General features: G+C 40.5%; 1 protein-coding gene across 4 annotated transcripts in view; it reads right to left on the bottom strand.

The window, feature by feature from the left end:
• Positions 1-13,649, bottom strand: part of MYOCD (myocardin) — a 93,124-nt gene that overhangs the window by 57,638 nt on the left and 21,837 nt on the right. For all 4 annotated transcript variants that reach the window (XM_061391116.1, XM_061391115.1, XM_061391114.1 and 1 more), the window contains exon 2: positions 3,834-3,899. Coding sequence is in view for 2 of the 4 variants with exons in the window: in XM_061391115.1 (XP_061247099.1) it covers positions 3,834-3,899 (66 nt within the window). In the remaining 2 variants the exon portion in view is untranslated. The remainder of the gene's footprint in view (positions 1-3,833; positions 3,900-13,649) is intronic.

Here is a 13,649-nt window from a genome sequence, read left to right as displayed (position 1 = left end):
AAATTCTTAAAGTAATATTTCTACACTACTGTTGAGAGGCTAGTTCATCAGCTTTCCTGACTCTTTTGAAAATGTGAACTCCACCATTGATACTATAAATGTGAAAGCAGTCTTAGAAGCCAGCCTGGGGGTGTACTTCTGGCTGAGAGCACTTTCGTACTGTTTAAAGGGGCTCTGTGCTGGCTGCTACTCCAGGATCAAGAGATGCAGGTTTTGGCCTCAGCTGCTGCAATAGGAGGGGACTGCAATTTCTTCTTTTTGCAATGGGCAATGGCCTTGGGTCAATCTAATGCACAATTCAAGAATAATTCTATCCAAGGCGAGCAGGTGTTTCTGTGAACAAACTAAACCAGCAGGGCTACCTGGTAGTAACGGAAGGACAATGAACAATTCACCTGGCCAGCAGCTCTCCACTTGAGCAATTTATAACAAGTTTGAAAACTCAGGGGGAGCACTGCAGTTATTTCGGGTGTTATGGACAAGGTGAGGCTGTGTTATCATTTTACTGCGCGTGCATTTAAAGTCTCGCGGTTCCAGTTTGTAAATAGGACCGCTCTGGGCTCTGGCTTTGGGATGTTTGACGCATCTCTGAGGCCTCTCCAATCTCAGCTTCATGAAGGTTAAAGGCAGTGAGACTGGGACTAGGGCAGGGTTTTCAAACTCTGTTTGAAGAGGACCCTGGGGAAGAGAAACAGGGTTATCTAAGAGGAGTGAGGGGGGCCGAGTGAGTGGGGCAGAGGCCCCTGACCCTGTTCCAGCCAGTATGTGTGTGTGTGTATACACACATAATACACAATATATTTAACTATTAAAAAACACCCAAAATCATCAAATTAGGTGATCTCCAATGACTACCGGCTTTGATTCCCTATGTTCTACTCACTTTCTTCCTCCTTTCCTCTTTTCTTCTGCTTCAGAAAATTCAAATGATAGAAGGAAGACATAAAAAGCCCTCTTGGGAAATATAACCGGTCTCACTTTCTGTGTTTCTTGTCACCTTTTCCCCTAAAATCTTGAGCCTCTACAAAGTACAGCTGTGTTCACGGTGGTCCCCACAGCGCCCAGCATACCACCCTGCACAGAGTCTGGGGCATCTTGAAATATGTTGAATCTGATTGAGTAGAAAAGACCCAGAGACTGTGAGTTCCTGTTCCTTCTCTGGAGCAACTGCCTTTACACACGTGTGCCTGGTCGTGGTGGGGTGGCTGAGTAGAGAGACTAGTGTTTAAGCTCTGGGTCAATGGGGCCACCATCTGGGCTCCCCATCTCAGCAGGTGCAGAGGCTTGTCTGGGTCTGGCTTCCCCAGAAGTGCTAAGTCCCTGAGATCTAGGGGCCAGGCCTGCACTGGGCGGGTGCACCTGCTGTAGCTTTGACAATTTTCTACAGCAGAAGTGACGCCCTTGGAGAGGAGGTGGTTGAAGACTATGGGAAACTGATGCTGCTTAATCTACCTTTCTCATTTTGCTGAATTAAAAAGGAAATATCACTGCATGACTCATAGGACTTTCCCCAGCAACTGTCTTCAAGACACAATGGGCTATGAGTGCAAAATTTCTGTTAAGCAGTATTTCATTAATATATACACTATCTGATTCTGGAAATCCTGGAGAAAAGTGAAAAAAAGTGAAAGTGTTAGTCACTTAGTCATGTCCAACTTTTTGCGATCCCATGGACTGTAGCCCATCAACCTCCTCTGTCCATGGGGATTCTCCAGGCAAGAATACTGAAGTGAGTTGCCATTCCCTTCCAGGGGATCTTCCTGACCCAGGGATTGAACCTGTGTCCCCTGATCTGCAGGTAGATTCTTTACCATTTGAACCACTGGGGAAGCCCCACACTATCTGATTCTGGAAATCCTGGATAACAAAAGATTCTATTTCCTTTGGACCCTACTCTGCAAATGGACATTTAATCTGCATACCTTACATAGGGGTGTTATGTAAAAATATGCTGTTAGATTCATTCCTGTTTTTATTAGGTGTCTTATTTCTGAAATTTAACTCCAGAAACTTAAAAAAATTTTTTTATTTTCCTCCAAATGGCAGCTGCAAGACCCAGGTTTGGATTATTTAAACATGTAGGTTAAACTTTAAATCAGTTGTGAACAGCTTGAGCAAATGTAAAGATACTGGGTCTCTCTACTTCAATTTTCTTTCCAGAATTAAGGAAAGACATGTCCATGAAGGATTGCTGTTGTTATTGTTTAGTTGCCAAGTTGTGTCCGACTCTGTGGGACCCCGTGGACTGTAGCCAGCCAGGCTTCTCTATCCTTGGGGTCTTCTAGGCAAGAACACTGGAGAGGCTTGCCATTTCCTTTCCAGAGGATCTTCCTGACCTGGGGATCGAACCCGAGTCTCCTGCATTGGTAGGTGGGTTCTTTACCTCTAAGCCACCAGGGAAGCCCCCACGAAAGAACTGAGTATTTTAATCCCACTGAAACTGACGTATTCATCTTATATTTGAAGGCATGTGGTAGAGAATGTGATCTGCTGAGAGGATCCTGGTGGATCTACACTTGTCTACACTTCACTGTTAGTGAATCGTTCAGTTCTAGATGGTGGTTAAACAAATTCAATTCTACACATTTGCAACAGGATTCAGAAATAAGACTGGCCTGCTCGGCTTTGAGCGCCAATGTATTTATCTGACATGAAGCCTGTAGACTGTGGGTCTCTCCTGTGTTTTAACACCTGCCTTGCTGGGCTGGCTAAGATGAAACAGGCCACACAGCCTTGTGCCTTTGGTTTCTCATTCTAACTGTACATTTGATCAAAGCAGCCTTTCAGTTGCAGGGTGAGATCTTTCTTTTGCGCTTAGCAAATCGCTAAAAAAAGTTGTTCTGCCATAGGTCACCTGCTGTTTATTCTTTGCAGGGCTGAGCCATGAACAAAGAACTTCATCTGAACTCCCAAAGGAAAGAGCTTGAAATATTCTTAGTTCTTTTCTGGTTCTGAAGCACCGACTATACTTAAAATGTTTAGACTTTGGATCACAGGGCACCAAGGTTACTAACTGTAGGACATTCAATCAAGGGCAAATGCTTGCTTGTTGCATGCTTAACTATGAAGTCACAGTCTGGACAAGGACCTGGATTTCTGCAGGAGTCATTATGGATTTTTAGTTTTAAAATTTTAATTAAAAAATTAAAAATTTTAACTTCTGCGGGAAGAAGTAAAAAAGTGTAACCTAAAGGAGCTTACATGGTAATTCCATTTATTTGGTACTTTTTCTGTTTTTATAGCTCACCAGAAGGTAGCTTCAACTGCTAAACTTGACGTTTTCAAGTTTAAAGGTAGGAAATTTCAAATATATCTTCCAAAAGATAGGATAATCCTTCTTTGACCCAAATGATGGGCAGCAATTCAATGTTACACCATTTATACTAGAATGGTATTGCTGCTCATTATTCCAGAAAGGAAGTAATTGACAATATTCAATTAACTGGGGACTCAAGTACTCAAATAGAAGTGAAACCAAGGAGGTGAGAGAAAGATGATACAATTGATGCTTCCAGGAAGAACAATGATTATGTCCAATTCTAAAAATAGAAGGGGATGGAGGCCCATAGAATTGTGTTTGTCTTGTAATCAAATCCACTACATTAGAATTTTAGGTACAACCTCTATGAGTAAAGGGAAGCCCTGGCAGGTGAGTAGCATTTGGGACAAAGCCTCTAAGGTCTGGGATTCCTGCTGACCCAGAGTCCGTGAGGATCTGGGGAGACTGATCCATGAAATTGGATTATGACCTCTGAGGTGCTTTCCAGCTCCCAAATTGCATGCCCCCCTGCCACCCCCATATAGATCAGTCCATAAGAAACAGAGCTACTCACATGGTACGATGCCTTGGTTAGCCAGCTGTTCTTGGGTCCTTCTCTGTTGGAGTCGTAACTGTAAAACTTAGAAAAGGAAGTGTTAGTATGTGAGCTAGGCTACGACTGATTGCGATCACTTCTATTTGCCTCGTATCTTTTTTGGCCTGATCACACTTCTCATATTTCTAGAACAGTTCTGAAAGTCTGAAGTGTGTGAAGGACACTTGTGTTTTGTTATAGACATGGGCAAGAAAGGATGAGAGAAGCTGAGGGGTTGCAGGGTTTTCCAGCAAGTGAGTGACCACTGGAGACTAGAAGTCTAGTCTCCTCTTTGAAGTGAGCATTATTTTCAGTGTCACACTCTGTTCCCCCTGCTATGCTACCTGGGAGATGAATACCATCAAATGCTGCCACGAGTTCAAAACAGGAGACAGAATAAAGAAAGTTTGGTCTCAGAAGTGTCACCTGGGTTCAAATCCCACCTGGGATTGCCCCTTCCTGGGTGGATAACTCTGGGCAAGCTGTTCAACCTCTTTGACCCTCAGCTTTTTCATTTGTAAATGGGAACCATGCCCTGTGGGATTGCTATACTTTGATTAAAACATGTATGCAGTTTGCTTAGCAGAGTGCCTGGTACCATAAGTCATCGATAAATGGTAGTATTGGGACTTCCCTGGAAGCCCAGTGGCTAAGACTCCATGCTTCCAATGCTGGTGGCCCAGGTTTGATCCCTGCTCAGGGAACTAGATCCCTCAGGCTGCAGCTAAGAGTTCATATGCTACAACGAAGCTGGAAGATCCCATGTGCCACAAGCAAGACCTGGCACAGCCAAATAAATGAATGAAATAAATATTAAAATAATAATCGTACTATCATGAGAGTCTGGAATTCACCTGGAAATTCAGAGAAGGGCCAATGGAGTCATGCTTTGGTTAGAAAATGTAAAACACTATAAATTGTACACACTGTAAATTATGGAACTTTCTGTTACTATGTGTAGCACAAGTAGATTACATATATATCACATATATTTATGTATATAAGTAAGTTACATATATGATATATATTATGAGTGTAATACTTATTATTTCCTTCTCACTTAACCCCCTAAAAGAATCTATCTTTGGACATATACATTTTCTCAGGGAGATTCAGAGTTTGCCGTCTTGATTCCTGGGTTTAAGCTGCTCAGGATGAGAATAGAAAGAGCAGAGATTTTCAAAGAGAGGAACTGGTTTGATCACCTTATAATGAAAAGAGAGAACAAGCATTGCTTTTATGAAGAGAAAATTAGAATGGAGAGAATAAAAATGAAAAGGCTATACAGCTGTCTTTCAAGTTCATTTACTATTCCACAGTGAGGCTTCAGAGCAAATGCAGTCATAAGATATACTGAGACGAGCTTCTCTGGTGGCTCAGTGGTAAAGAACCCACCTGCCAATGCAGGAGACACGGGTTCGATCTCTGATCTGCAAAGATCCCATAAGCTATGGAGCAACTAAGCCTGTGCCACAATTATTGAGCCTGTGCTGTAGAGCCCGGGAGTTGCAGCTACTGAGCCCTAGAGGCCATGCTCCACAAGAGAAGCCACTGCAATTAGGAGCCTGCACAACACAAGGAATAGTAGTCCCCGCATGCCACAACTAGAGACAAAGCCCATGTAATAAGGAAGACCCAGCACAAAAATATATAAATAAATAAACATAAAAAAACAAGATATTCTGAAACAGTAATGAAGATGAGTAATTTTTAAAGGTGTTGCTATGGGTTTTGAACTGGCTTCTCGCCAACCTTCATGGGAGAGACCAATGTTGCTGAATTGCTATCAATTCCTTTTGGTGGCTAGACTGTGCTTCGCTGAACAGTCTCATGTGACTCCATCTTAGGACTGAACACACAAAACAGAATCAAATGGAAATACAAGATTTACAGTAGAATATCTGAAGTAAAAAAAAATTCACCAAAAGGCCTAAAAAAAGAATGAGTATCAAGTCAGTACACTTGAACACAGAGCAAACTGAAGAAGAGAGATAAAATGATGAAAAAAGTGGTCAGACCCTCAGTTTCCTGCGCCCCAGTATCAAAAAGTCTGTTAACAACATCAGCTCATTCAGTTTAGTTCAGTTCAGTTCAGTTGCTCAGTTGTGTCCTACTCGGCGACCAAATGGACTGCAGCATGCCAGGGTTCCCTGTCCATCACCAACTGCCAGAGCTTGCTCAAACTCACGTCCTTCGAGTTAGTGATGCCATACAACCATCTCATCTTCTGTCATCTCCTTCTCCTCCTACCTTCAATCTTTCCCAGCATCAGGGTCTTTTCTAATGAGTCAGCTCCTTACATCAGGTGGCCAAAGTACTGGAGCTTCAGCTTCAGCATCAGTCCTTCCGATGAATATTCAGGATTGATTTCCTTTAATATTGCCTGATTTGATCTCCTTGCAGTCCAAGGGACTCTCAAGAGTCTTCTCCAACACCACAGTTCAAAGGCATCAATTAGATCATTAGATCTACCTGATGTATATATAATAATTGGCTCACTAGAGCCCCAGAAAGAGAGCAGAAAAATAAATAATTGCCACAACTCCCCAAATTTGGTGAAAAACAGAAATGTACAGATTCAGAAAGTTCAAGAAGCCCCAAACCAGATATAGTCACAGAAAAACCACACTTAGATTCATCATAATCTAATGGCTGAAAACCAAAGAGAAGGAGAAAATCTTAAAAGTAGCCAGGAAAAACAAAACATTACATAAAGGAAAACATTGATTTAAATAACCACAGACTTCTCAGCAGAAATCACAGTTCAGAAAATAAAACAAAATGAAAACCAAACAAAAACTATCAACCCAGAACACAGAATATCCTCTAGGAATGAAGGTGAAATAAAGATAGTTCAGGTAAAGGAGAAAATCAGATAATTTGTTTGCTAGCAGACTTGACTACAATAAATACTTAGGGAAATCCTTCAGGTTGAACGGAAATGATATCAGAAGGAAATCAGGGTATTCAAGAATGACTAGAGTATATCAGAAACGGTAACTCTCTGGGTAGACTGTAAAGACTGTGTTCTTCTCACTAGCTAAGTGAAGCATGGCTGGCTGCCCGGCGCCCCTGGCGTTGCCCCTATTGTCACCTGGGAGCTTCTGTAGTCCTTCTCTCCAGTGAAGGACTGGTGGGCAGGCTGTCAGTTCAGCACTCCAAGCCTAGAGGGAAAGGCCAGACAGCCAAGGGCAGGATGATCCTGGCAGTGGCATTTGTCCCTGGGAGGCTTCTTCTCCAGGTCTGGCAAAGCTCCAAGGCTAGAGGTGGAGATTGAATGACCACATCCCTTTCTGCGCCTACTTCCTGCTGCACCTGGGAGAGTCCTGACACTGGGCCAAAACCGCACCACCAGTGGCCGGCACCTTTGGGCGCAGCCGTCTTTAGCTACTGCCTGGCCTCCATCCCCGATGGTCTCTTCGTGCTTTACTGCCCTCCCTGCTTTCAGCTTGCTGTGGTCATCTGTGTCCCCAGAGCCCTTGGCAACCCTCCACTGCTCCACTGTAGCTAAAAATACTCTGAGCAGAGGGTTGCTCTCCAGTCCAAGCCTAATGCCTGCTTCCAGGTCCAACCAGCTACACACTACAGGTGTCCATGAAGCTCTCTCTTCACTTCATTTGAGGCCATATGGTTTTCTTTGGGAGGTGAAAGGGAGGGAGTTCTTGATATCTTTTCCACATCATCCCAACGTGTTCTCATATGGTTCTGGCATTCAGGTGTCAATCTGTTTTAGCTTTCAGAAACAAAGCAATTTTTTTTTCTCTAGTTTTATATTCTTCTAGTCATCGCTATCAGAATTGAGAGTCCTGTGTTTATACTCAAGTTGCTTCTTTTTTTTTTCAGTAAGTTTCTTTATTAAAAAAAATTAAAATCACTACAATGTTATATTTAAGGACAAAATGAGATAATAAAAAACAATGTGATATGTCCCCCGAATGTTAAAATAAAGCATGGTGATTACTGTGACCAAGTTGAGTTAGGCAATATTTATGTCATTCTAGAAATTTCCATAAATTGCCTAGGAACCAATAAGTAGATCTGAGAAGATATTAAGTTTAGAACAAGAAGGAATCCTCAGTACATGCTGTTCTTTTCTACACAATACTGAGATTAGTGATTTTTATCTAATCATAAAAATATCAGCTCTACTATATTAAATTCTCTTCAAGACTGATATTAGCCCAACTTGGTTTTCTTGGTGGAGAAGGAAATGGCAACCCACTCCAGTTTTCTTGCCTAGAGAATCCTGTGGAGAGACGAGCCTGGTGGGCTGCTGTCCGTGGGGTTGCACAGAGTCAGACACGACTGAAACAACTTAGCAGCAGTAGCAGAAGTTTTCTTGGTACAAACACAGATGTTTATACTAATCAAGTTGCTTCTTTATTCAGAAGTTCTGGGCTCTCAATTCTGATTTTCTCATCTGTCTGCCTTTTCCTGTCCTAGTTCTACACTATTTGAATTATTCTAGACTTAAGCATAGATGTTCATGCCTGGTAGTGAGGATCTTATACCAATCTTCTTTTATAAACGTGTCTTGACTACTCTAGCCTGCTTTCCCACCCACCCCCTCAAATGTATTTTAGGATGTGAGTAGCAAGTTCTGCCACCACCTCAAGAACCTACCTCTCTGGAAGCAGAGGGGATACATTCCTGTAATATTCTATAAGTGTGAACCCTAACCAGCCAGGGAAGCATTTCCTGTTTAAGATTATTAAAGAATATATAGAAACTTCAGGATCAAGGATTGTGCAAGACCAGGAATAGGTTCTCTGAATGCAGCTGGGACTGAGACTGGGTACCCAACTCAAGAATGGGAGCTAGAAGTACTATTCACAGTAGCCAAGATATGGAGATAACCTAAATGACCATCTACAGATAAATGGATAAATAAATCTGTGCTATACACACACAACGGAATATTACTAAGCCATGAAAAAGAACGAAAGACTGCTATTTGCAGCAACATGGGTAGACCTAGAGATTATCACACGAAGAGAAGTAAGTCAGAAAAAGGCAAATAGCATATGATATCACTTATATGTGGAATCTAAAATACAACACAAATGAGCACATCTGTGTGTTGGGGAAACACGTAGGACTCCCAAACACAGAGGACAGTTGCCAAAGGGTGATGAGGAAAGGGATGGATTGGGAGTTTAGGCTTAGTAGATGCAAAGTAGTATATAAAGAATGGATAAACAACAAGGTCCTGCTGTAGAGCACAGGGAATTATATTCAACATCCTGTGATAAACCATTGTGGGAAACTATGAAAAAGAAGATTAGATATATCTATATCTGAATCTACTTTGCTGGAGAGCAGAAATCACATTATAAATCAACTATACCTCAATAAAATACATTTTTTAAAGATGGTAGCTAGAATACATCTACACACCACTGGCTTGCTACCAGAACACAACAGTGGCCTGTGCCCAGCAGAGCAGAGCCAGCCAGGATGGGAAGGACCAGGTCTAGCGGGGCACGTCTCTCAAGAGTTTCAGGTAGAAGAGGAAGGGAATATAGGAATTGATGGATATAGTGACATTCCTCTTGTCACATAGACTTTGGACTCTAAAGTTTAGCCTCGTGGGTGCAAATTTCAAATGAAACAATTTGGATGATAAAATGTATTTCTTCCATTGGAAGGTATCCTTTCAAATGAAGAATCAGAAGCCACTAAAACAGGAAGCGTGTTTCATTTTCACTGCTTCCTTGGTAACTAAGCACAAGGGACCTTCAGCTCAGTATCACTGTCCGTAGTGTTTCCATAGCAACAGTCATGTAGGGTACCATTCTCACCAACACAGGTGAATGGCTCAGCCGTGTCTCTGGTTAGGATGAGGCTCCTGAATGATCCCAGGCTCTGACGGCATCACACAGAGTTGTTACCATGGTTTTGGTGAGAAGTATTGCTTTTCTGAGGATTACAAAACACTTTATGTTCCAACCCCATGCTGGCTCATTCCTGACAGAGTGGAAAATGTGTCTCCTTGGCTGAAATGTTCCTCTTGAGTCCAGCCCAAAGATGACATTTTTAGGAAAGTTTGAGAAGAATCCTGAGGCTGTTACTGAGTCACGATAGAGTAGAAATGGATCTTTTCTATTTAAAGAGTTTTGTGCTACTGTTTGAAAATGTCACATTGCTAGGGAACAGTGGAAATGGAAAACTTTCCATTTGCCATCAACAAAGGAAGATCGTTACTGAATGTGAAGCAGAGGAGCTGAAGAGAAGTTCTGTTACCTGTCTGACCAAAATAGAAGGAGGCTGATGGGAATTTGATTTAATAATATTGGTCTGAACAAGCTTGAAGCTCTAAAACGGGATCACTCATCTGGAATGTAGCACACATAATTTTAACTCCCACCCCCATCCCCCACTCCTACGAAGCTGTAGTTTAGACTGGTTCCAGAATCTCTCTGGATTGCAGTTTAATACAAAGCAAAAGAAGAGATTAGCTTAGCTTAGATCAAGGATTTCCCCAATTTATCTTATATCAAGAGTCACCTGGGTCCTGGGGGAAAAAAAACTATCTCTTTGGTACCTTTCCTGGAGACTATGGTCCAATAGTCCTGTGGTATATTGGAAGTATATTTTAACAAACACTCCAGGAAATTCTGAGGAAAAAAAGTAGGTTTGAGAAATAGAAATAAGCAAATATACTATGTGAAAAAATGAGACCACGTTTTTACACTGTTTTGTGACTCTCTTTTTCATTGGTAATATACTGTCATTTTTTGGGGTCAGGGGTATATATGTACACCATCATTTTTAATGACTGCACAGTATCTGGTCATGCACCAATAACTGTTTAACAAATCTCATTTTATTTTACATTTAATTTTTCACTCCTACTGGGACTATTGGAGGGTTTCCCTTTCACTACACCTTTATTATCAATGCTATTAAAGAAGAAAAAAGCCTTACTAATTTGATTGGTATCCATTATACTTTCTAATAAGTCAGACACATTTTCATAGATTTGTTGATTATTAGTATCTTTTCTTTTGTGAATGACTTGATAACAGTCTTTGCAAAGTTTTCCATTGGCATTACATTTTCTTATAGGTTTTGGGAGAGCTATTTTTATCTGAAGCACATTAAACATAGTCATATGTTGTAAATTCCCCCTGGGTTTTAGTTTCCACTCAGTTTTGAGTGCAATGGTTTTTGGCATTTAACATTTCTATATGCAATCCTTTTAAAAGCTCTTTTATGATTTCTATCTTTGGTGTATACTTTGGAAAATCCTTTTCATCTCCAGATTATATATTCATTTAAATGTTCTTATATCTTTAAGATTTGGGGTTTTGTATCTGACTTTGGAATGCATCTGGAGTTAAATTTTGTATATAGTATTAAAAAAGGTTTTCATTAATTTTACAAATTGTTAACTAATTATTCTAACATAATTTCTAATCAAATGGATTTTAGATGTTAATTTTGTTATATACTACATATATAACCCTTGAATCTGTTTCTACTCTTTACATTCTGACCTCAATATTTTGTTTTGTTTGCTTACAGGCTGGATTTATTCCTGACTTAAATATACATTTTGTATGGCATGGGAGTCTGATTTGGGAAACCCTCAGCTCTCCAGTTGCATAATAATTGTGTAGATGACCCAGTCCAAGCCTTCAGAATGATTCCCAGTTACAAGGGTCCAGAGTTCCAAACAATAAAATTATCTTCTAAAAGTATACATTTTCTAGACTTTCAGCAGTAATAGTAGATGCCAAAATACATGGAACTGTATCAAAGTTTTGTGTGAACATAAATTAGAAATCTAGCATTCTGACCATACTAAATCAAACAAGTGGAATCAGAATGTTATAAATATTTTAGATAGACAAAAATTCATAAAATTTCTATATATATACACACAAAAGCTTCTCTTCACAGGGCTTTTCAGGTCTATTATATTCTTCTGGGCTTCCCACGTGGTGTTAGTGGTAAAGAATCCACCTGCCAATGCAGGAGATGTCAGAAATGTGAGTTCGATCCCTGGGTTGGGAAGATTCCCCTGGAGGAAGGCATGGCAACCCACTCCAGTATTCTTGCTTGGACAATCCCATGGACAGAGGAGCCTGGCAGGCTACAGTCCATGGGGTCACAAAGAGCTGGACAGTACTATGCAAGCATCTGCATGCATATCCTTCTACTTCTTTGTATATTCATTCTATTAATTTTTGAGAGCTTGATATTGAAATTCCACCTAAAAATCTCATTTTGTCTACTTATAAATAATTGTAATATATAGTGAAACTATATATAACCTTGTTCTGTATTTTCTAAGTCTCCTGTAAATGTGTCCTCATGCTTTCATAATTAAAAAAAATAAAAATTGAAAAATAAAACAGTAGCTTCTATCAGCAACAGAGGTGACATATCAAGTCCAGACAGTGCCATGTGTCCATGAGCATGTTTACATATGGCAGATGTGTGTGTGTGTGAAGTCGCTCAGTCATGTCTGACTCTTTGAGACCCCATGGACTGTAGCCTACCAGGTTCCGCCATCCATGGGATTTTCCCAGCAAGAATACTGGAGTGGGGTGCAATTTCCTTCTCCAGGAGATCTTCCCGACCCAGGGATTGAACCCGGGTCTCCCGCATTGTAGGCAGACGCTTTACCGTCTCAGCCATGGCAGGTAGGGAAAGCTTAATCCAGTGAAGTCTGAGTCTGAATCAATCCTGAACTACTCATTCTATCAGAAAAGGGAGAAGACAAAAGAAGAGAAAGCAAAGATGGGCTAAAGGTAGAAAGAGGAAGTAAAGAAGAAAGAGAGTAGGACAGAGGGTTAATTTTTTATTGTAAGAAGAGTATTTGTGTTTGTGTAAGTACTCCAGTGATGGCTCTCAGTTCATATGTAATTAACAGAATGTAAAAGATGGGTCAGATTAGGGGCATATGAGTCCTGCTCCAGAAAGGAAGCAGGAGATGGGCCCCGTGTCTTAGTGTTTCCCAGCTCTTTGGCAATTGTGAATTCTTGTTTATTACTTTCTGTCTAGAATGTGACATGGGCCCATGCAGTTGTATCACACAAAGAATCCCAAAGAAATTTCTGGGATCTGTGCATTAAAGTTTTATTTGGTCCATCTAAAAAAATTATTACAAAGAGCATCATCTTTATCCTTACCCACCACTCCTCCCATGCTGCCATGGAAACAATGGCTTCCTAAGACTATCATATTATTGGTATTTGATTGATTTTCTGTTCCACCCTTCCGCCACTCAACTTTTTTTTCTTTCCCTACCAAATTCTCCATTTTTCTTAAGTGAATCTCTCTTAGCCTCGTCTCACCCATGGTCTCTGTGCAGCTAACTTGCCATCACCTCTACAGACTCTAAGAATGGTCATATTTTCTAAAAGAACACCAGAATGCATGGATTAACAAGATTTTGTCCCCAATTTTTAAATTAATTTGTATTTAAACATAACAAACATCATAACCTAACTTTTATTTATTTTACATTTAGTAAGTCATTTTTGGGTGGGAGGAGAAATAAATTAAAAAAAAAACCTCAAGGAAAGTGAATGATAAACAGAAGACATGTACTCACTAAACCAATCATATATTCATCATCTATATGAATATATATATTCATATGGATATATATGAATATATACGATGAATCATATATTCATCGTCATCATCTTTCTTCTAATGTTCCACAAAATCCAGCCCAACAATGGCACTGCCATGATTACCAGGGAAGGTGAAAGCAATTCCCTAATTTTGATGAGTGAACCCAAGAGTCTTCTTCCAACAACATTTCAAAATAATAACACA

This window comes from Bos javanicus, chromosome 19 (genome assembly GCF_032452875.1).
Source record: "Bos javanicus breed banteng chromosome 19, ARS-OSU_banteng_1.0, whole genome shotgun sequence".
Taxonomy (NCBI): domain Eukaryota; kingdom Metazoa; phylum Chordata; class Mammalia; order Artiodactyla; family Bovidae; genus Bos; species Bos javanicus.
This window is presented reverse-complemented; position numbering and strand designations above follow the sequence as displayed.